The sequence below is a fragment of the Schistocerca serialis genome, chromosome 4 (genome assembly GCF_023864345.2).
Source record: "Schistocerca serialis cubense isolate TAMUIC-IGC-003099 chromosome 4, iqSchSeri2.2, whole genome shotgun sequence".
NCBI lineage: Eukaryota > Metazoa > Arthropoda > Insecta > Orthoptera > Acrididae > Schistocerca > Schistocerca serialis.
This window is the reverse complement of record NC_064641.1, coordinates 188342488-188365735: the sequence shown is the minus strand read 5'-3', so window position 1 is coordinate 188365735 and position 23248 is coordinate 188342488. Positions and strand designations below refer to the sequence as shown.

The following is a 23248-nucleotide window of genomic DNA, read 5'->3' as shown; positions in this document are numbered from 1 at the left end:
TACTAACTCCGCTTTATTTGTATTGTGAAGATATTGACTGTGTCTTGCAACTGTTGTACTTTGCATACAACCAGAAACTCTTGGGATTCTCTGCTAGATTTTGAAACAGTGTTTCATTGTTGAAACTATTAAAAACATTTTGAAATGTTGTTGAAAGAGAAGGTGGTATTGTCTCCCATTTATATCCAAAATGGATTAGGATTATTAACAGGTACCCTGGAAAGTATAGAGGGTCTGTATAATGCCACACTTGATAAACGCTGCTACATTAAAACTACTAACAAATCTTTTGAGAGCAAAGAAATTGATGGAATACTCCATTGTTTCTTAGGGTTTCGTAACATGCTGGTATATGATGGGTATTACTATGGGAAATGTAATGATATACCAAATAAAAATGGTGATGAATCATCAACAGGCACATAAACAAGATGGAAAACTTTGTCAACTTTTGGACAAATTCTTTTTTGAGCAACACACACACACACACACACACACACACACACACACACACACACACACACACACACACACGAGAGAGAGAGAGAGAGAGAGAGAGAGAGAGAGAGAGAGAGAGAGCATGTTGTGCTGTGGTCAACTCTGTTCTTGACCGCAGTGTGGCTGTGGCTGTTCATTCGGGTGGGTAGTTGGTTGGTGGTCTTTCCCACATAAAATGCTATGCAGAAATTGCAGCAGATCTGGTATATGCCATGACTACTTTCACAGGTGGCCCTGCCTGTGATGGGATAGGATAAGCTTGTGACTGGACAGGAGAAGGATGTGTTGTGTTGGTGTATTGGACAGGTCTGGCACCTGGATCTTCCACTGTTACATTGCCCCCATGGGGCAAGGGGTTGAGTGTGGGTGTGGCTTGTGGGTGGACGAGAATATTACATTAATTGCATGGACAGCAGAATATTACTTCAGTAGGGGTGAGAGAAGTTGTGGGGAAGGATGTTCCTCAAGCAGGCACAATGATAAATAGTTAAAGCCCTGGCGAAGTGTTCATTCCATTGTTCCAGTCTGGGATGTTATTGCGTGATAATAGGGTGGGGCTGCTCCTTTTATAGCTGAAACTTGGGGTGGTTGGAGGGCTGGGGGGTGTGATGATAGGGCACAGGAAATCTGTGGTCTGAGTTTGGGTGGGATTTGTGCTCATCTATGAAGGCATTAGTGAAACCTCAAATGTACTGGGCAATAGTATTCTCGTCACTGCAGTTATACCATCCATAAGTGACCAGACTGTGCAAGGGTGATTCTGCAAGAATATTTTAAAAATTTGATAAAGATGAAAATGTTAAAAATTCTAGGTTGCTTCTTCCTGAAAAGTGGCTCAGCATAATTTGTCAGTTGGTAGAATAAATTTAAATGAACCAGCATATGTAGTCCATTAGTGTAGGCAAATCACAGCATCAGTTATTCGCAGGCAGGGTCGACATGCCTCAAAGGTGACACACCAAGACACAGACACTTAAATAGTGTGACTGAGCACAAGACATCAAAGAGATACGAATGATGAAAGATAATGCACATCCCTAGAGATATGCTCAGGAGTTTGAATCTCGCCGTGCACAGAACATCGACAGTATTACTATTATTAAAATAGCTAGCAAGACTGATATTAAGACAGAATTTTTGTCTCTCCTGTAATCTGTTCATTTACTGTATTTTTCATTTTTCCCACTATGTGTCATAATCTGAAACTGTTTCTGTACATCCAGTTCCTACTCTTATCTTCTTATGTACAAAACTGAGAGGCTTTCTTCAGTTTCCAACAAAGGGTGGACAGCTCCATGTATATGCCTGGCTATGGCCAACTTGTGGAAATTATTAAGCTGAAAAGCATGCCAGTGTTCCTTGTACCTCAGCTTTAAAGATCTAGCAGTCTGACTGAAGTATTTCACATTACAACTGTTGCACCAAATTTTTTAGATACCACCTGTCATATTTACCATCTTCCTGTTTTAAACTATTTCTCAATATACATCGTAGTGTTTGTTGATTTTACCTGTGTACTTGAAAGCTGAATATACATATAATGTCTGTCCACTCATGCCATATCCAGTGAAATGTTTCAAATATTGCACGTTTGGGTGCATTACTGTTATGTGCAAACTTTACCCTATCTGCTACAAAATGTGAAATGTCAGTCCATGAATGCCAAAGTTAACTACAATACCTGTTCCATTAATCAGATGCTCTATTCACTTTATGGAGTGGAGTGGTGTATTCAGGATGTGAATAGCACCACAAATAGTAACAGCACAGCACATATGTTGAAACAATGTTAAGTTTTCAACAGAATATAGTCTCCAGTTACTTGGGGGAGGGGGGTTGCTATTCTAGTGCCATAACATAGACTCAATAGATCCTAGGAAAGGATGAACAGCTGTTCCAATTCCTTCATCAATTCCCATGAAGACAGTGGGTGAGATTTTGAGGCACTCATATTGGAACATTAGATGCATAAGTCTGAAAAAGTTCCAGTGTAATACTGTGTTGACATGAGTGTTGGTAAGAACTGTTTTCCTCTTTCTGTTGTTGAATTAGGTAAGTATAGTTGCCAATGATAAAATATTTGTATTTGAAAAAGGGAACTTTAGCCCTTATACAAGCTGTATTGACAGAAGTTTGAGCTTTGTAACACATGGGAGACAGATTATTAGGAGATAAACATACTTAAATGTAACTGTACAAGAAATGGATATTAATTGTTAGATATGCCAAGTTGAGATTTTTTCAAAAATAGTAGTTAAAATATTTATGATGTTATGATAGAAGATTGACATTGATATTCATAAGTTTGGTGACATAATAAGAATCTTGTGTGAATGCCTATATTATATCCTGGATGAAGCTCTGCCTCTGAATAAACTGAGTGTGCAATGCAAGTCAGTGTCGTAGATTTCAGACTGGAACTGTTTAGAATAGGACATTTCAAAATCACATTTGAAAAAGTCAGAGAAAATATGAAGGATATCTGGGATTATGTGATTTTAAACAAAATTTGGATACAACTTGTGGTGTCATATATTAAACTAAGATTGCTCTAATTTCTTTGAAAGCTCTCCTAATTTGAAATGCATCTGGGACATAACTGAATAGTTTCTTCTTTAAATGTCAACTGAGCTTATGCCAAGATTTCAGATTCATTTCAATGTTAATTATTTCTCAACTTCAGTAGCTGTTGATCTTAATTCAAATTTTCTTAATCTCCCACATTGGGTATGTTGGAATTAGAAATTAAGTAAAATTTGAAGTTTTAATAGGATTCTGTTTTAGATACATAGTATCTGTTATTAAAAATGTACATTCAGAAGTGAATCAAATACATGATGGTATTTTTCCTTGAGCATGTGCAGCACAAACAATATGATGTATCCATGCTGTCGATGGCTGTTCATCACTGAAGTGTTGCAGACATTTCACTTTGTTCTCTTTGGTAACAGGGTGTGTTCTTGCCTTGATTGTGTGCCTTACGCTGATACTGCTGCGAGCTGTGGTGCATGTAGTTTGGAGCAGGGTTTAACATTGCTGGTTGTTGTGCAGCGTGTCACCAGTTCAAACCAACCACCAGCAGTTATTTGTTATTTAGTCTCTATCGTTTGTAGAAGATTCTTGAAATACCTTATGTTTGTATATTCTGAAATATTCGATGTTTGTATAAATAGCTGCACTCTCCTTCCAGAAGGTCAGTTCTGTGTTAGCTTCACATTTGCTTTCAGTCTGTGTGTTAAACTTCATTGACGATCCTGCCATCAGATTTGGAATTGATTATGGATTAAACGTGACATTGTTTGGTGGAGATGCCAGGTACTTCAAAACATCTACATCTTCATGGCCCCAATTAGGCAATATAAAAACTGTCACCTATACAGACACGAAATGGAATACAAACAGTACATTGTTCCTAAAATCTGTATATTCCAGGTAAAAGGATTCCAAAACAGCAGAAAGTCAGCTGCACATCAGGCATCACTCTATGTTTAATGAAGATGCTGGTCAGAATCTAACAAAATGGCTGAAATGATTTGAGCAAGTGGCCAGATATAACAGGTGGGATGACATGTTGTGTTTAGCAAATGTATACCTTTACTCGGACAGCTCAGCCCAGCAATGGTTCGAGAACAATGAAGAGAAGCTCAATACATGGGATAAATTCCAGGCCAAATCGAAGAAAATGTTTGGCTACAATTAGTAGTAAGTCCACTTATGGAACAACAATGGAAGAACAGGGCCCAACGTCAAGGGGAAATGACACATACAGGGTAACAATTATTGAACTGTATGAAATAAATTCGTCATAAGTTTTGAACAGTTTGCATTAGGACTTTCAAACTGCATGGTTGGCTGCACAGCATGATGGGAATTAGTATGTTGGTTTAGCGACAAAGCCCAATTTTATTTGGATGGGTTTGTCAGTAAGCAAAATTGGTGCGTTTCGGAGATGGAGAAACCGAATTTCGCGATCAAGAAATCTCTTCACCCTCAACTGGTGACTGTGTGATGTGCAATTTCCAGTCATGAAATAATCGGTATGACATTCCTTGATGGCACTTTGACTACCAAATGGTACGTGAAGGTTTTGGAAGATGATTTCACCCCCATTATCCAAAGTGACCCTGATTTCGACAAGATGTGATTCACGCAAGATGGAGCTCGACCCCATCGAAGCAGGAGAGTGTTTCATGTCCTGGAAAAGCACTTTGGGGACCACACTCAGGCTCTGGGGTACCAGAGGCCACTGGCATAGGCTTCGATTGGCCACCATATTCTTCAGATCTGAACACAATACTCATTTTTGGTATGGCTATATTAAAGACATAGTGTACAGCAATAACTGAAAACCATTGCTGAGCTACAAACAGCCATTCAGGAGGTCATCAACAGCATCGATGTTCTGCCACTTCCGCACATCCTGCAGAATTTCGCTATTCATCTGAATCACATCATCGCCAATGATGGCAGGCATATCAAACATGTCATAACCTAAATACGAATATCTGTAGTGACGTTTACGTGTTGAATAAGTGAATAAAATGTGTGCACCACATAGTTTGTAGCTAATTAAGATTTTTTATTGTTTTTTCCATATAGGTCAATAATTGACACCCTGTATGTACAGAGTATTTTGACCCTGTGCCACATCGTTAATCCTAACATGAGAGGAGTCAATAAAATCTCACAATTGTTGAAAGGAGTCACAGAAGACATGTACCAAGCTATTCTGGTAAAGAATGTCATAGTGATTGAGGAATTCATCAAATGGTGCCAGTGAATTGAGGAAATGTAACAGAACAGGTTCAGATAAAAGAGGTATGACTGACTGCCGACTGTGGTCCCTACGTTAATTGTGGACTGCCACTATGTGCTCACCTCTCTCCTAGACCAGATAGTAAGAGAAGAGATATGGCAGTGTGAGGCAGCCAGCAATGTCAGACAAGTACACAAGAGATATCAACCTTGAATGTTGATCTGATTCATCAGGAGATAATAGTACATATTGAAGAAGAGATTATCAATCTTTAGAACCAATCTCCACCAATCTCTGAATGTACCAGGAAGAATGAGCTAGCCCATCGCAGACTTATGCTGCAGCCATCAGATGACAACCCAAGACTCAACCAGTACAGATACAGCCAGCCCTTACGCCAAGCAGAATGTCCCACAGAAGTACAGGCATTTGGAGGACAGAGGAAAGATGTCAGTGTTTCCATTGTAGATGCCCTGGACACTTTGTAAACTACTGCAGAGAAAGGAGGTGACTTCAACCTCACCACAGTTCTATTCATATCAGTCAGCTTCAGATGATTATGGTAGAACTGTGGGACAAATTCCACCATAATTACCAGGACAAGGTTGCTCCCTGACACTCCACAGCCAATCCCCTTTCCCACAATGAGGTACAATCCATTTGCCTAGCCATTGATTTCAGGAAAACCAAGCTAGGTGACCATCTGTGGAGTGGAGACTGCCACAGATGCAAATTCTCCATGGTCAGGAGTCGCCAAGATCTCAGGAAAGCTCATTGATACCATCATCAATGCCCAACCTGCGTGGGCGCTAGTCAACTCAGGAGCTTCCTTTTCTCTAATGTTGGATGCTTATAGTGGTCAGCTAAAGATTATTGTGTTCCATGGTATGAAAACAACTGTCCTGAAAGTCGCAAATGAGAAATGCATCCAGCCAATAGGAACATGTGCCACAAGACTTAGTTGTCAATAACAGAACACAGCCCCTCAAATTTGTCGTTTTGTCAGACTGTAGTCAGAATGTTATTCTAGCGTGGGACTTTGTGCTAGCGTAACAAGTAGTCATAGACTGTGGAAGATCATAGCTCCAGATTAATGAAGCAAATAACAACATTGCCGTGGGTGGTTGTTTGCCATTGAAACGTCGTTATCCCTCCATCATTAACAAGACGATTTCCAGTTGCAATTTAAAATGCTCAAATAAACTGTGAAGCTTTTAGTGATTGCAAAAAAGCCACATGGGCTCACGAAAGAATTCTACATCCCAGCCAGCAGTGCTGATAAGCAATGTAGATGGTCAAGGAGGACATTGTATAACTAATTGTCACAAGCAGCCATAACTCATCCCTAAAGCTGTGTTCACAGGAACAAATTAGCATCACATTACAGAAAACGCAGTGAGGAAACTACTATTTAACTGCTAATAGGACCTAGCCTGACCGAGAAATATCGGTGAGATATGGCTATTTTACCTCAATTGTTGAATGCCTTCAAATCCGAAATGGAGAAAAGACAGACCATGGTAAAACACCATATCAACACTGAGGATCATCTGCCAAGAAGCCAGCACTCAATGTCTCCATCTGCATGACTGATAATCCAGAAAGAAATGAAGATGATACTGTAAAGTGACATCATGGAACCTTCAGAGATTCTGTGGTCTTGTCCTGTGGTCCTTGTGAAGAAGGATGGCATATGGTATTGCCATGTCAACTACAGCTCTCAGCTGTGTTCATGCAAGCGCGCTACTGCCAAATTGAGGTTGACGATGCTGAGGAGGAAAACTCTGCATGATGGCCTCTTTGAATTCAGAGCTATATCATTGTTACTATGTAATGCTCCAGCCATCTTTGAACATATGATGGACAACCTGCTTTGACACTTTAAAAGGACAATGTGTGTTTGCTATCTGGGTGACATAATCATTTTTTCGAAGGCATTTGAAGAACATCCAAGTTCCCTGAAATCTGTGTTGAAGTGTGTTCAGACTGCAGGTCTCCACCTGAATCCTAGACATTGCCTCTTCACCAACCATGAAATAAAAATCTTGGGCACCTAGTTAATGGCAGTGAAATCTGTCCCAAACCAGAGAAAATAAGAGCAGTCACTGATGCTTATGCTTCCATACTAATCTCCAAGTCCAACATGAACTACTGTACATCCAAGAAAGAGTACCTTGAACCTGTTTTAGCCATCAACAAGTTCTAGTCACATTTATTTGGCAAACCACACACCATTGTGACAGTTCACCATCCTCTGTGCTACCTGACTATCCCGAAGGTAGACTGACAAGATGGGCACAGGGGCTTTAAAAGTACAACATAGGGTGAAGAAGTATGTTTTTTTACTAAGTGGTGTACTTAGCTGCTGTCTGTGCATAGTACATTTTCACCATTTTGGATCTGCCAGTTACCTGTTATAAATCTTGCTGATGGAAATTGTTCTGGTGGTCTCGCTACTCTGTCCCACTGCTGTGTTCAGACTTGCTTTTCTTGCGACCTTTGATCCTTGATGGATAGTACTGAAATGTGAGACCATGCGACTACTTTAAGCTAATAAATTAACTTCAAACTCTCATTTGCATTTCTCTTTCTTTAGAGTCTTCAAGTCTCACAATGACAGAGCCCAATAATTAGAGCTCAAAGTAGTTAAACCAAACATCAAACATTAAAACATCTGACCCTTAGGTTGTACACGGAAGTTCTCTTTAACATGCAAGTGATACATTTGTTTCTGGGTGCCTGCTGATATTGTCCACGGCCGTCTTACTCCAAGCTGTCCATGACACTGCCAACTCGGAGTGCCAAAGCATACACGTAGCCTCATACAGCAAGTGAACGTTGTGCATCGTATGACTCCTCACCACTGCCCTTGTTGTTACTGCGCATGCACCCTCTGTACGAACACAGACTAGGGCGCACACAGTATCAGTATGTGCTCCTCTTTATATACTGTGGAACAAATAGCTACTATCACAATCATCTTTAGCTGGTACGAATATTGATAGTGGACAAGTGTATTTGATAAAATGTCCTGTTACACTACAGACATCAGAATGGTATACAAAGGACACATACAAGGACACTGATTCCCTTTCAAGAAATTATTAGACAGAACACTGCAGCATAGATGAAATCTCGGTCATTGGTGCATTAAATGACATTGCTGCTGAACAGAGGGGTTTGCTAAAGTGCTATTTCGGTCTGTATCATATCTTCTGTCACTTAGTAGACTTCACATATGAAGTTGTGGATTATGACCGGTCATCGAAAGGACGAAAGTGCAGAGACATCATTAGTGTCCTCCATATGAATGCCTACTACAGTCCAGAGGCACAGATTGAGTTCAGAGGTTCAAGGAAACTGAAGACCCACTCAACAATTGTGAAGCTTCAGAGGATTGGGATACCTTTGGTGCTTATAATAATGAAGAGGATGTGACGAGAAAGCTAGAATCCGTCAATGCTGCCATACTGAAGACCATTAACGAGGTTTAGATCCAGGTTACTGTAATCAGCTCTAATGAGATCTTCTGAAACAACAGACCACTGTTTCTCCCAGAGAGAGCAATGCCACAAACTGTGGTGCATGCAATGTGGTGTTGGGGTGAGCATCACCTCTGGTGTGCTGCAGGCTGACAGTTTATACTCGACCACCACCAATTACTTTTTCTAGTACCTATCATTTCTGGAATGTTTTTGAAACACCTGATGTTTGTAATGTTTTTATAAGTATTTTGAAAATCCAGTTATTGTATAAACAGCAGCACACACTGTCCAGGAAGTCAGTTCTGTTTTGGATGTCCTTAATATCAGTAATAAACATGCTTTCAGTACTAAGCATTGACCTTTATTGAAAAACCTGCTTAGGTTTGGAAACAGAAATGTGACAGTATGCTTGTCAGCTCAATTATAAGAACAACAGATAGAGTAACACAAAGATTAAATACATTTAATCAGTTGCAGCAAATTTTTCTCATTATCATCTTAAACTAGTGTCCTATTCATTCAGACAGTGCATTTTCTATAGCATAAACTTTTGTTTGCTTTCATTGACATTTATGTACAACCCATTATTGACCAGTAAAGATTTTCAGAATTTATTATTTAAACCAAATTACAAGAACCAGTCCCAATTTACTTGTCCTTTCGCACCCAAATACTTGAAATCGTTGAAGTCCTGTCTGTTTATTTTTGTCTGACCGATAGCATAGTAACAGATACATGTGTGTAATGAACAGCTGAGAATGTTTAATGTGTGGTGCTTAATTATTTATAAACATTTTTGTCTTCTTTCAGCTGAGAGAGTTTGATAAAGAATTAGAGCCTTTCAGTGGCCAGCTTTTTGAATTTGTCATAAAGTTCCCACCAAGTTATCCATTTGAAGAAAATGAAAAAGGAGCAAAGCGCTATATGCAGACGAGGTGTCCATCATGGTGTGATCGGGTGGTACTCAGCTACACAGCAAAGTCTCTAGTAAGTAAATTAGCTAATTCAAAGTAGACATGAAACATTTGTAGTTTGCATGCATAGAAATTGTGTAATAATTTACAAACTGAAATGACCTGTTGCCAAAAGGTAGAAAGCTTCTGATTTTCCCAAGAGTTAATTGTTTGTTTGAGTGAAAACAAGTTACCTTAGTGAGTGAGGCCACTAAAACTTCTAGAGCTGTAGTTGAGCTGTCGTGTCCACAAGACTGATTATTTTGTCATGTCTTTATGTGACTTCTGGTCATTTCAGTGTCAGATCAAAAGTTAAACAATGGGATTCCAGGTTGGCATATCAACAGTATAAGGGAAAGATCGTTTATTACTCACAGTAAAGATGACACATTGAATTGCAGACAGGCACAGTTAAGATACTTACACATTACCTTTTGACCAGAGCCTTCATCAGAAGAGGAAATACACATACATTCATTCACACAAGCAAGCACATCTCACCTATGACTGCCATCTTTGGCTGTTTGGATTGGAATGCAACTGTCAAGTGAGACAGAAGCAGCAGACTGGAGGGGGCAGGGAAGGGGAAGGGATAGCCAGGGTATGAAGGGGTAGAGAGAAGAGTGCTATCTGGCAGAGCATGCATGGACTAGAACTGTCAACAGATACTGCATCAGGAGACTGTAGGGCATGTAGGTGGGGAGTTTGGGAAACAAGGAATGAAAAAGGAGAAGGCTGGGGAAGGGAAAAGACAGGTGGGCGCGAAGGCAGAGGCAGCACACAAACAAAACATGGTGGGAGACGAGAATAGGGAGGTGATGATATGACAGATGGTATGGGAAAACTATTGGGAGGAGGAGAAGATTAGTGTTTAATGCTCCATCAACAATGAGGTCATTAGAGATGGAGCACAAGGATCCACATGGCTCGGATAGTGGAGCAGCCATTGAAATAAAGCGTGTTACATTCAACTGCATGTTGTGCCACAGGGTGGTCCAATTTGATCTTGGCCACAGTTTGGCAGTGGTCATTCATCCTAGTGGGCAGCTGGTTGGTAGTTGTGCCAATATAAAAAACTGTGCAATGATTGCAACAGAGCTGATACACGACATGGCTGCTTTCACTGATGGCCGAGTGGGATAAGTCTGTGCCAGGACTGGAATAGGAAGTGCTGGGTGGATGGATTGAGCTTATCTTCCACAGGGAAATGATTCCCTGATGAATAGGGATGTGGTTCAGTTGTTCCAGTGTGGGGTGGTATTGGGCGGTTGGGGGTACTCCTTTGTAGCTGGTTCTTGGGATGGTGGAAGGATTGGAGGTGTGAGGAGACATGGCACAGGAAGTCCATTTGTGGACTAGGGCAGAGGAATAGCGCCTGTCTATGAAGGCCTTGATGAGACACTCAGACTAGGCAAAGGAGTTCTTGTCACTGCAGGTGCACATCCCCAGGTGCCCAGCCTGTGTGGAAGGGATTTCTTGTATAGAAGGGGTGACAGCTGTCAAAATGCAGGTGGTGGTTGGTGGGTTTAATATGGCCAGAGGTGTGGAGAGAGCCACCAGAGAGGATGTGGTCAACGTCCAGGATGACAACGGATGGGCGAGAAGGTGTTGAGGTTATGAAGGAATGAAAGTAGGGTTAAGATTAACTGTTAGTAATTATGTATCTTTTCCATAATTTTCTAGCTGATACTCTTGGAAAACAAGAAGTCACTTGGAGTAAACTTATTACAGCAAATTAAACATTCAAGCTTTGGAGATCTGTGTACAGACTGTTTTTCTATTTGCAAAAGGAACTGAAAATAAGAGAAATTGAACCCGAACCTCGCCTTTTGCATGCACTGGCCTTACCAACTAATTTAGTCAGATATGACCCCCAACTTACCCTCATAGCTTCAGTTCTGTCCATATCTCTCTACCACTTTCCAAACTTTACAGAATACCTCCATCATATCTTTCTTACTAGCACACCTGGAAGAAAGGATATTACGAAGAAATGTCATTACCACACCTTAGAGTTTGTTTGTCAGATTAGGAACATTGCAAATGAATGACAAGATTCCGGATTTGAGTCTAGTGTCACACAGTTTGAATCTTTCAACATGATTATCGAAGAGTGTTGTTAGAATTGCTGCTAGTAGAACTGAAATAAAGTAAACAACAGTGTCTGTTTTATACACTCCTATTTCAAATTTAATTAGTGAGTAAATAATTGTGAATAGTTACTGAGAAATCTTACCTGGAGATGTAAAGAAAAATTTTGTTTTACAGGGAAAGTGGAATGAAGAAGAAAGATAAAGTTAAGACTGTAGGAGAATATCTACAGGAAAGAAAGCAAGGTCCTTTGTAGGGCCGGCCTTAACCATGTCCACGATGACTTATCATGATTTATCTTTGTGTTGTCAGTACTGGCTAGGCAGTGTCAATATGTAGACAAGGAGATGTGGAGTGCTTCTTGACATCAATGTAGGGTGTGAATGGACATGCATGACCACCTTGCACAAAGCAGTTACATCTATGGGATTGTGGATTGAACAGTTTACAAGAATTTTGGTTTTTTGGTTATTCGTTGGCTTGGATTAACACCCTCAACATGGACCGAAATGTTTGTTGGAACTTTCTCAATGACTTAAGTGTTGCCATTTATTCCTGGTTTGATGAACTCTGAGGCACCCAATCATACCTCAACTGACCTTCTGAATCACTTAATCCCATAAAAATGTTTGGAACTATTTGGAACAGCAGGTGAAATGTAGCACTGAATATTCCCACAGTTTGGTAGCTCTGTGTGGTCTAATCATCAGTGAGTGAGTGTATCAGGCTACTTACTTAATTGTAGAAATATTCTTCTGCAGTGGCACCTTAAACTCATAGTATCAAACTGAAAACTGTTTGGACTGCTTAACTATGCCGAGAAAAAACTGACGCAATACCTTGGGTTTTATGTTCACTCAGTGGCATATTTATTATGATTAGAACCCAGTTGTGTGATACCAGTTCTGTGTACAGCCTCTCATATAATTACCAGTTGGTTGCAAATCATTGAGTCATCCAAGCAAGTAATCCTATTCATTGATGATGTCTGACAGTAGTACAGTAATTCAGTGGTAACTTTGAGACAAATTTATACTTTCACATAACAGTGATTAAATGTTTATTGACATCACAAGCAACAAAGGAGATGTGGAGTGCTTCTTACCATCAATGTAGGGTGTGAATGGACATGCATGACCACCTTGTACAAAGCAGATCTATGGGATAGTGGATTGAACAGTTTACGAGAATCTGCACAAATATTCAGATGCAGCAGTTCATGAGCTAATGCCAATTCTTGCACATAGGTGTACAATTACTCACAATCTAGGTGTACATAATAACAGATGATGATGATTTTACTCAAGTGGGTACTGGCCATGAACCTTTTACAACGTATTGTGACTTAAAAAGTGTTGCTTTGGTGACTGCTAGCCATGCATATAAAAGAGCGGATTATTACACAGACATGTTCACTTGTTGAATTCTAACCACCAGCTGCCGATTTGTGGTCAGCATTAGGTATACAAAGACTGCTGTATCTATAATTAATGTTTTGTTTATAATACTGCAAAGTGAGTATTAAGTATTGTTTTCGATCTCTTGATTCCAATAATAATTCGGTTTAAGTGTATGATGTGTGATGAGGAAAGTATTAAAGCTCAGTGTACTGTTTGAATGATACATCGCATACCTTTGCAGTGGTGGATTGCTTACTTTCACGTAAAATTTCCATGTTTGTAATTTTGAAAATCTGGGTTATTTCATAATTAATGGGTTAACTGGAAAAACAAATGCATTATCTGTGTCAGTAAAATTACGACAAAGGAAGTACAGCCTCAAATTTTGGAACAAACAAACTGAAGAGCTTCAATGACAAAAGCATTTTAGGGTGCAGTATAATTTTAATAACGGATATTTTATTAGTTAATCTGTTTTTGGAAAAGTTAAAGTGATTGCCGTAAAAAATGAAATTATGACTATCCGATAAGCTATGTTACGTTCTTCAGATTTACGGCTGATTAGCTCATGATTTTTTTTCCGGTCACATGGCTGTATAACAACTTCAATTATTTATTTCAAGTAAACAAGTTTTATGCCAGGGGAATTGGTATTTGTAAATTATGATGTACATAATAAGATCACCTCAGTTATTAACTATAACGAGAATGAAAAAGCTCCCATCATAGCACAAAAAAAAGTCAGTATGTTCCAATTAGATTTACAAATTTAAAAGAAGGGAGCTAGCTTTTCAACTTACCTGGCAGCTTCAAAGACATTTAAATCGAAACATTTTGACATATTCATGCTTGTTTTACTTGTAACATAATGCAATATGTCAAGTAAAGTAACAGGATACAAGATGTCATGTCGTATAACATGACATATTCCATCAAACATGCCATTTGTTATGTCGTGCAATATGACACAAAGTGTCTGGCATACTTTCTGTTGTAGATGCACCCACACCCCTGGATACTTCCTGTTGTAGAAGCATCCCACTCTGAGGAAGAACATAAATTTGTATTGTATTTGCTTTTACACCCCTCACCACAAGTGTAACAGGGGGTGGGTTTGGGGGAGAAATGATCCCCTCAGGGAAAAATCAACCCCTCCCAGAAATCAAAAAATTGTTTTAGCATACCCCAGGAACAAATCCACCCTCAGAAATTTTATCTCCCCAGAAAAACTTCCTTAGCTATTACATATGTGCTCTTCAGCCATATGATATTATATATTGTTTACTCTACTAGATTTTGGGCACAGGATCAGTGACTTCACCCTATAAATTGAAAGATGCAGGTATGCTAATATCTTGCATCTAAGAGACCTCACTACACTGGGGAAGTAGAGTTAACTTGTAAAATACCGTATTTACTCGAATCGAAGCTGCACTTTTTTTCCGGTTTTTGTAATCCAAAAAACCACCTGCGGCTTAGAATCGAGTGCAAAGCAAGCGGAAGTTCTGAAAAATGTTGTTGGGTGCCGCCATAACTTACTTCTGCCATCGAATATATGTAGCGCTACATAGGCATTCTTTATAGGCACAAAGATAAATACTGGCACCTAAACCTCTGCGTCAGTAAATAAATTAAAAAAAAAAAAGGTGGAAGACCAGCTTTTTTTCTCCGCCCCGAGTTTCGACCACTGCATTTTCATACATTATCCAATGAAGTATATACAAATTCCGTATTGTTCATCTTCAAATGTAGCAGCATTTCAATGTACTACGAAAACCCGAGTGGCAAGACTGTTGGGGATATTTGTCAGTATGGCCAACTCTACGTTCTGGATTTTTTCCTATCTGTGAGAAGAGATGGTTGCTAATAGGAACTTTTATAAATTGTGAATCACATGCAGTATTCTCGTCACCATAAGAATAATACGAATATAAACATTTTGCCATGTACTGTTTCGTATTTGCTGCTATCTCATTTAAAACCTGTCTGCCTAATAAACTACAAAACTAGAGTGAGACAACAGCAAACGCGGAAGAATATACATATCATGTCATATTTATATTCGTATTATTCTTATGCCTAACAGTGATACAGTCAGAAATGAAGCACGGCAATTGGCTAGATTTTTAAATCTAAGATGACTCTAATTTCTGTGCAGAATCTAATGTACTAAAGAGGTGCCTGCAAAGATTTTCAAACGGAGAAAAATTTTCGCTAAACTCTCGTTCAGAACATCTGTCATACGCAGTATATTATTTGGTTCTTGTTGATCATTATCAAAGAAAGCAGCAGTGCAGGTAACAACTATCTCTCTTTTTTTTTTTTTAATTGTAAGCGGCGGTAGCGCGCACAAAAGCAAGCCATGACGTGAGCAACAACAGGCCGTAAACACGCAATATCAGAATGCGACAAACAATGCATGACAGTACAGTAATGCATTTTCAGCTTAGAGTGACGTAAACACCTATAATAAAGAAAACTGCGCTTATCAGATCAAAGAAAAATAAGCAATCAATTCAACCCAGACAAAGCACATGAAAAAGGAAGGGTACCCGTATAAATACGGACGGAGCACCTGACGCATAGCAATGGCTACCTGGTAAAGCTTAACTGCTAGGCTTACGACTCGAACCAACCTACTGTAGCTGTATCGTCATTCATTCGATCTAAATTGTCTCTCATATTACAATGGACCAACTTTGTTTCGATTTGGAGATGTGGCCTAAGACTTTTCTCTCTCCTTGAATTTTGAGTCTCAAATTTCAGGTGCGGCTTAGATTCGGGAAATTTTTTTTTCCCTTGATTTTGAGTCTCATTTTTCAGGTGCGGCTTAGATTCGAGTGCGGCTTAGATTCGAGTAAATACGGTAGTGTAAATATGCCAAGATTGGGGGAACCGGCATTGCCTTCGATTTAGACTTGCTCATTCATCCTTTTTTTCATCTTTGGTGATGTGGGAGTCTTCCAGTCCATTGATTGACACTTTGTTTCTGGGCCGTAATGGGAGATCTATGTCTCATCATATGTGACAACATGTGTTACCAAGTCCGTTCTTCATTGAGTCATTCCAAGACATCAGAGAAAATTTTCTTCTGATGGTCAATTTGATCCTGAGAGAGGTTTTTTGGAAGCCTTAGTGTCTCTTTGTTCATGTTCCATGTCTGCTATCAATCAAATGCTCAGACGTTGGTTGTATCGCACAACTCATTAACATTGTGGATGTTTGCTTCGGATCTTGAACTCGCAGATAGACCGAGGTGTTCATCATCTTCAACCACTCCCTGACCTTCTGAAAATCATTTGTGTCATTCAGGAACTTGTGCACGTGATACAGCATTATTACCAAACATCTGCCAAACATATTAAAGGGTTCTGTTGGTGACTTTTTAACTTCATGAGGAATTTTAACTTAATACCCTGCTCGATTTTTAAGTTCACCATGCTCACAGCACTACTGCAGAACAACGTGTTCTTCATCGAAAGCCCAAAAGCAAACTAAAGCAGACTGAAAGGCAAAATGAATGGTGGCTCCTCTTGAAGGTTCAAGGTCAACTGCAGTTCAGAACCGGCCTCCTCCCATATGGCATACAATAGATGGTGAACCATCTTATTATTTAACTGCCACACATTGTACATTATGTGCATACAATCAATTACTTGAAAGAAAAAATATTTAAAAGAGTAAATTGGTAGCAGGTGTATCAAATCCACTTTATTATGTTTAAAGTACCTAAAGGAAGTTGTGACTGTGTCTTTCCTTCTGCATTGAGGCCATTATCAATGTTAGAGGCAGTATTACACAGTTTCTGTGTGTCTAATGGGTGTGGCTAATATTTTGTTTAGTGTTCTTATTATTAAATATTCCTGTTACCAGTTTCAGCATTCACATGTTGAAAGCAGTTCTGATATTTTTATAATAATAATAATAATAATAATAATAATAATAATAATCACTTAGTCAAAAATATTTACTGAAGCTTTATTTTAAATAATAACTAAATAACCAGTTGTCTGCAAATGTGTGCTGTGTGGTTTCTGGAGAAAGTAATAATGTATTTTCTTTAAGCTGTTATCTCCTTATTGCTTCATAAAGACAGTTGTGTCCTGGAAAACAATGACATTTTGTCTGTGCAGAAGAGTGAAGTATTTTTATTTGAGGCACAGTTACTGACTGTGATTAAAATCATAATTGATTTTGGCAGCAAATTTTGTGTTCATGTCATAGGCAAACAAAGCACTCATGACATGCAGTGTGGCAGTTCAGAAACCGGTTATGATTGTAATCATATCATGTGATAATGTCTCAAATGAAAAGAAATGTGTGGTTATTTCCTGTTGACAAGAATGTTATATTGATCAGAAATGAAGTTTGTTTCCCACAGCAGAAATATATTATAATTAGTTTATCAGTAGATGTTCTCAAAAGCTCAAGTAGCAGCCTCTGTACATATGTATAATATACTCTGTAAGTCTCTTAATAACAAGCTGATCTCACGACTATGTCATTGGTTTCTTCTTGGAATGTGACTAACATGTTTGTTGTATTGCAGAAACAAGTGTGTTAACTGCATATCAATGGTGAAACAAGCCTGAATTATTCTTCCTTGCACATTGCTATCAAAATAGCAACACCAAAACACCTTCAGCATGTCATACAGCTTTTACATCATGGAGCTGTATGACATGTGGACTGTTTCTCCGTGAATTTTACACTTTTTGTCACTCAGTTGTGCCATTTTAAAAATAGTTTAAAATATATGGTGGGTGAAGAATCTTAATCTTATTTTCTATCCTAAAACCATGTTAGGCAATTGTCTGGTCATGCTAAAAGTTGAAGTTCATCAAATTGTTTGTCAAGCCACACATGAATAAAGCTGTCAGTGTGGATTGTTCGCCTAGAAAATTCACAAAATTAACACCCAAAATTTATTCTTGTAGAGTAGCATTAGAACCATTAGAACTATGTCCTACACTTTCATAGAGCCTTTTTCAGCCATTATGAGGGTGATTCAGTAAGAAGGGTAGCAATGTCTGTAACGGGTACCTGAATAGCCTGCGAGACTTACATTCCACATCTAGATAGAGGAGATGATCAAACCTTTTATACATCACCAGTGGCTGGAGGTAACTGTGCTATTTTGTTTTGAAATACAGCTTAAAAATTGAGACATAATGGATATATGGTGGCAATGGAAATGTAAAGTGTAATAAGCTCCTTCCCTCCCTCCCTCCCTCCCTCCCTCCCTCCCTCACTCACTCCAACTGCAGATGATCACCAGTTAGTGAAAGGTTATGGAGTAACTGCAACGTCACAGAAACAAAGGTGGTTTTGGTGCAAGGAATTCGAGAAAGGTAGATTAGATGTAAAAGATGTGCAAAAGTCAGACACATCCACCTCAGTTGACCGAGAATGCTTCGTTGAATTATTGATTCAAGCCAATTTATTAATTCATGCAAGGCAAATTGACACTAAACTCAAAATTTACATCGGCAGTGCAGTGGATATCATGCACATCACACTGCGCTACCATTGGGTACCATGGCAATACTTGGATGAGAATAAAGCCAAGCAGATAGGATTCTCTCTCCAACACTTAATGTGGAATGTGGTGGAGGGTGCTCTATTCCTGCACTGTATCATCAAAGGGAACAAAGTGTGAGTGCATCATGTGACACCTGAGAAGAGAAATCATCTATACATCCCATTTCTCCCTCACACCAAAAGCTCTAAAAAGCATTGTCCATTAAGAAAGTTATGAACACAGTATTTTAGGACATGCTGGTTGATTTCCTCAGCTATGGAAAGACTGTGAATGATGTGAGCTGTTATGCCATACTGGAATAGTACTGTTAGTATCTTGCGTAAGAATACAAGTGTGATGAGTTGGAGAAAACGGAAAGGTGGAGGAGGTCACTCAGACTCCATATAGAAAGGGATCCACCTGAATCCCTTGCTTTCCATATCCATGTTCAGCCAAACCATTGCCATCTAGTAGATGAGCAATTAACAGAAAGTAGAACCTTATAAAAATGTTAATAAAAAAGAATGATAAGTATATGTGTCAGATTTATTTGTTGTTTCAGCAGATTGTTGATGTAAACTCAGTACATTTATAAGTTCTTGTTACATTTGTATACCTCCTTGAATGTTTGAAGAATTAGTTTTATATTTCTCTGTTACAGATATGTAATCCCAATACTGTAGAATATGGACTGATGGGCATTAACACCTGTATGGGAGACCACAAGGTATAAATATTAAATAAAATAGATACACACACACACACAAACACACACACACACACACACACACACACACACACACACACAAAATACTTGTGATGCTCCTCTTGCATTACTGTAAATCAGTACAATATTGCCTTTTAGCTTTGTTCGCTAATCTCACATTTATTTATATTGACTGAAAATTCTTAGTACAATATGAAATTCAGTATGTAACACAATCTTCCCACTTTGCATTTTCATGTCTCTTTACGATAATTAAATGTACAAGAAAAACCAGTTCTGTATCAGAAGAATGGTGCTTTGATGTGTGGAATAGAAAAAGGTATAATAATCAGGGCAGTTATATGTAAAAGAGAACATTTCTGATATTTCTTCAAACTCATAAAGTGATGGTCTTTGACCGAATTTCATTTTTCTTTAAATTCATAAAGTGATTATCTTTGGCTTTTTTTTTTTTTTTTTTTTTTTTTTTTTTTAAGTAATGCTCAATATTTATTTGAATATTGTAAATAGGAAAGAATTTTTCTCTTTGTCTTGCATGACATTACACTTGTGATACTCATTGTGTATGATTTTTATAAGCTAGCAGCTCTGTGCTAGTAATTTTAAGGTAAATTTTCAGGGAGTCAAAACGAAGTTTTGATTGTTTTCTTTCTGTGCTACAGCAGGAAAGTACTGTTGTCTAAACAAAATTGGCAAAGTCCTACATTGAGCATTGTTGGCAAGTACAGCTACATTATAAATAGTGGCAACACCTTCACCTTGTTAAGGTCAATGTTGATTTACAGCAACAACATACTATCACACCAATAAGACATACTATACACAACATTGAAAATTAATACCAATTGAACATTACTCACTGAATTGCAGGTCGGTTCCATCATCCAGCCAATATTTTTTATGTCCCCCTCCAATATTTTTTATGTCCACTTCATGGTAGGTGCCAATGGCCTTTAGCTTCTCTTGTCTCGAAGTGTACAACACTTGTGCATATTATTTGTAATCTTTAACAGTATCATTTTAGTACAAACTAACAAATATGTATCACAAAACTTACAAAATTCATCTTAGTTAATTTAAGGACATTCATTTTATAGGAGTGAGAGGAGATTATTATTTTGAGTAAGTGATTTTAAATCATTCAGACTTACAGGAAAATGTTCTCTCACTAAAGTTTACGTCAAATGTAGGAAAGAGTAATTAATTGAGTAATTATTAAATTCTTTGGTAAAAATTAAATAGGTAATGACATACTCTTTTTTTCTTTCTTCTCAAATTACTCACTCAAATGTAATCGCTTAGTTCAACAGAAAGCATTTTTCCCTTTGATTTTTGAACACTAAAATTCACTATCACTCTCATTTTCGAAAAAAATCAGGTTCAAATTAAGTTGTTGGAGATAAAGTTTTATCCGTATGCATAAAACTATCCACAGAAGTAGCAGACAGAACAGGAAAGAAAATAACAATGAGTGCATAAATTATGTCTTGGAGTACAATTATAAATATGCCATTCAGCATAATGGGTCTGAATCACCTTCAAATACTGTCAGACAATATTTATTAAATCCAGTTGGACTTGACTAATGGTCCAATAGAGAGAAGCAGGTATGAAATTGTACAACCTTCCTATTGACAGGACAAGTGTAGAATATGTTTGTCTAATGGAAATTTTTGTTTATTTCTCACTAATTTTTACAAAAATAGAACTTAATAATTTTGGTGGTCTGAGGGTATGAAACTGCAGACGCCAGATGATGGAATGCACTGTGCTTTGCCTTATTGTAATGTGAATTTAATTTTAGAAAACTTTGAGGAGCTGTTGCAACAATATTCATATAATTATATTCTTTGGAAAGTACTATTTCATTTGCTATAATGAATTCTTCTCCAAACTAAACAGCATAACTATGAGACTAGACTTTTATCAAGATTACTTATTTCTAATATGAAACACCATAGGTATCCTAATATGCTGGAGGACACACTATCTCAATTTAGGATAACTTCAGCTTGCTACCCTAATACCCGGATTCAGACTCATATTTTTACTATGTGGTTTCTCAATTTTGTGAACTTTGTGAAGCCATTTGGTGGTGATCCTGTTGTGCAAATACTTCATGGTCATTGTATCACAGTTGTGTAACAGACAAAGCAAGAGAAAACTCTTCACACATCATCTGCTTTTACACCATTCCATGCATAAAATGCAACTTCTTGTGTGAAATCCATGGTACTGTTTAAAATGCATTATCTCTGAGAAATAGAAACCTGATGGGCAAATAACCCAGGTTACATAATAGCCTCTTGTTTGAGTATGAAGTTATTGAGAGCAGTAACAATGGAAAATTCTGCAAATGGCCCCTGTAAAATGGGACTCTCCCATGTAATAGCCAAAAATGTGTGTCCAAATCAAAAGGCGATTACAGATATATGTAAATAAATTTTAATAACAGTATTTTAATTACTATTCATGTGGAACAGTACAACTATACATAATGATCACTGACATACATACGCCGATCCCATCATGTAGGAAGGGAGTAGGTGGCTTCAGTGTAGAAACTCCTCGGTTGCTGACAGATGTGAACCTCTGGCATTTCAGAGGGGGGGAGCGCAAGTGATTGCATGTGCACCAAGTGTAGTGTCACTACACCTGTGTACTTAAATCAATCGCCAGCTGTATCAGTGCAGTCCAGCCACTAGAAGCCACCTGTAGGAGGCATGCACTCGGCAGAGTCTCCGCCGCACTTTCTACAGACAGGTCACACCTATATATGCACAAAACAGTGCTGACTCACTCTCATTATGTTCTTTAAGTTTGTACTGCTCACATCAGTTGTTCTGTGAATTGCCTATGTTGCACCTTCTGTATGATTCATTTGTCTTTGTACTTGTGGAGCCACAAGAGGCTTATTTCCAATGCTGTTCAGAAGTTTATGAATAAAGACATATTTGTGTTACTTGGATCGGTTTTGTATACTAATTGGTTACTACATGTTGACAACGAGTTTGGAATGGTTTGCAGTCTTTAAGTGTGGTTCCATCAAATTTAGCCATTTATGGACGCCTCTCTACCGGCCCTGATTGAACAGCTTACTTTGGCAGTGGCAACTGTGTTAGCTTCCATTAACAGGTAGGTACCAGTCCTCTGGTCTATTCACCCTTTTTCCTCCATGTGATAATTCAGCTGGGGAGCAGGAAGCTTATGAGAAAGACTCTGACAGCATATTTTGGCTTTCAGTGTGACAGACTCCAATTTGTGCAAAGCCTTATTCCTCTTGTGGACTCCACCTAAGGTGTATCAGGTACTGTCAGCTTGACCCCTTACAAGAAACAGCAGCTCGTACATCTGATCACGTGTGCAGTTTATTTTCCAACTACCATCACAAATGAACATATGTCATAGCAGCACAAGTTGAATTATTGAATTCTACCAATGTCACAAAGGGCCAAACCAGTTATACAGGGCCTGGGCAGCCAAACTTCACAGCCTTCACCAAAAGTGTCAGTTCATTACTGATGTCCATAATGACTCGTATGCAGACTCTAAGGTGTGTGATGCAATTATCTGTTTAGCTGTGGACAAGGAAGCTTGCCAGAAGCCTTTACTCTGTGAAAACTGCCCATTGGTAGAAGTTTCTTGGTCCGCAGATGACCAAATTGAAGTGTGAGTCGATGTGGCAGTAGTGTCACAAGATGTACCCACTAGGATGACAGATAGCTTGCACAAGGAAGCTGCAGTGGCAGTGGTAAACATGTGGACCTAGCACTGAGCAGACCGAATCCAGCCCAAGTAGCCAAGACTGCCACAGTGC

General features: G+C 38.6%; 1 protein-coding gene across 6 annotated transcripts in view; it reads left to right on the top strand.

The window, feature by feature from the left end:
- LOC126475247 (inositol polyphosphate-5-phosphatase A) overlaps positions 1-23248 on the top strand; it is a 327646-nt gene that overhangs the window by 223853 nt on the left and 80545 nt on the right. For all 6 annotated transcript variants that reach the window (XM_050102946.1, XM_050102949.1, XM_050102945.1 and 3 more), the window contains 2 exons: positions 9550-9726; positions 19366-19431. In XM_050102946.1, coding sequence (XP_049958903.1) covers positions 9550-9726; positions 19366-19431 — 243 coding nt within the window. The remainder of the gene's footprint in view (positions 1-9549; positions 9727-19365; positions 19432-23248) is intronic.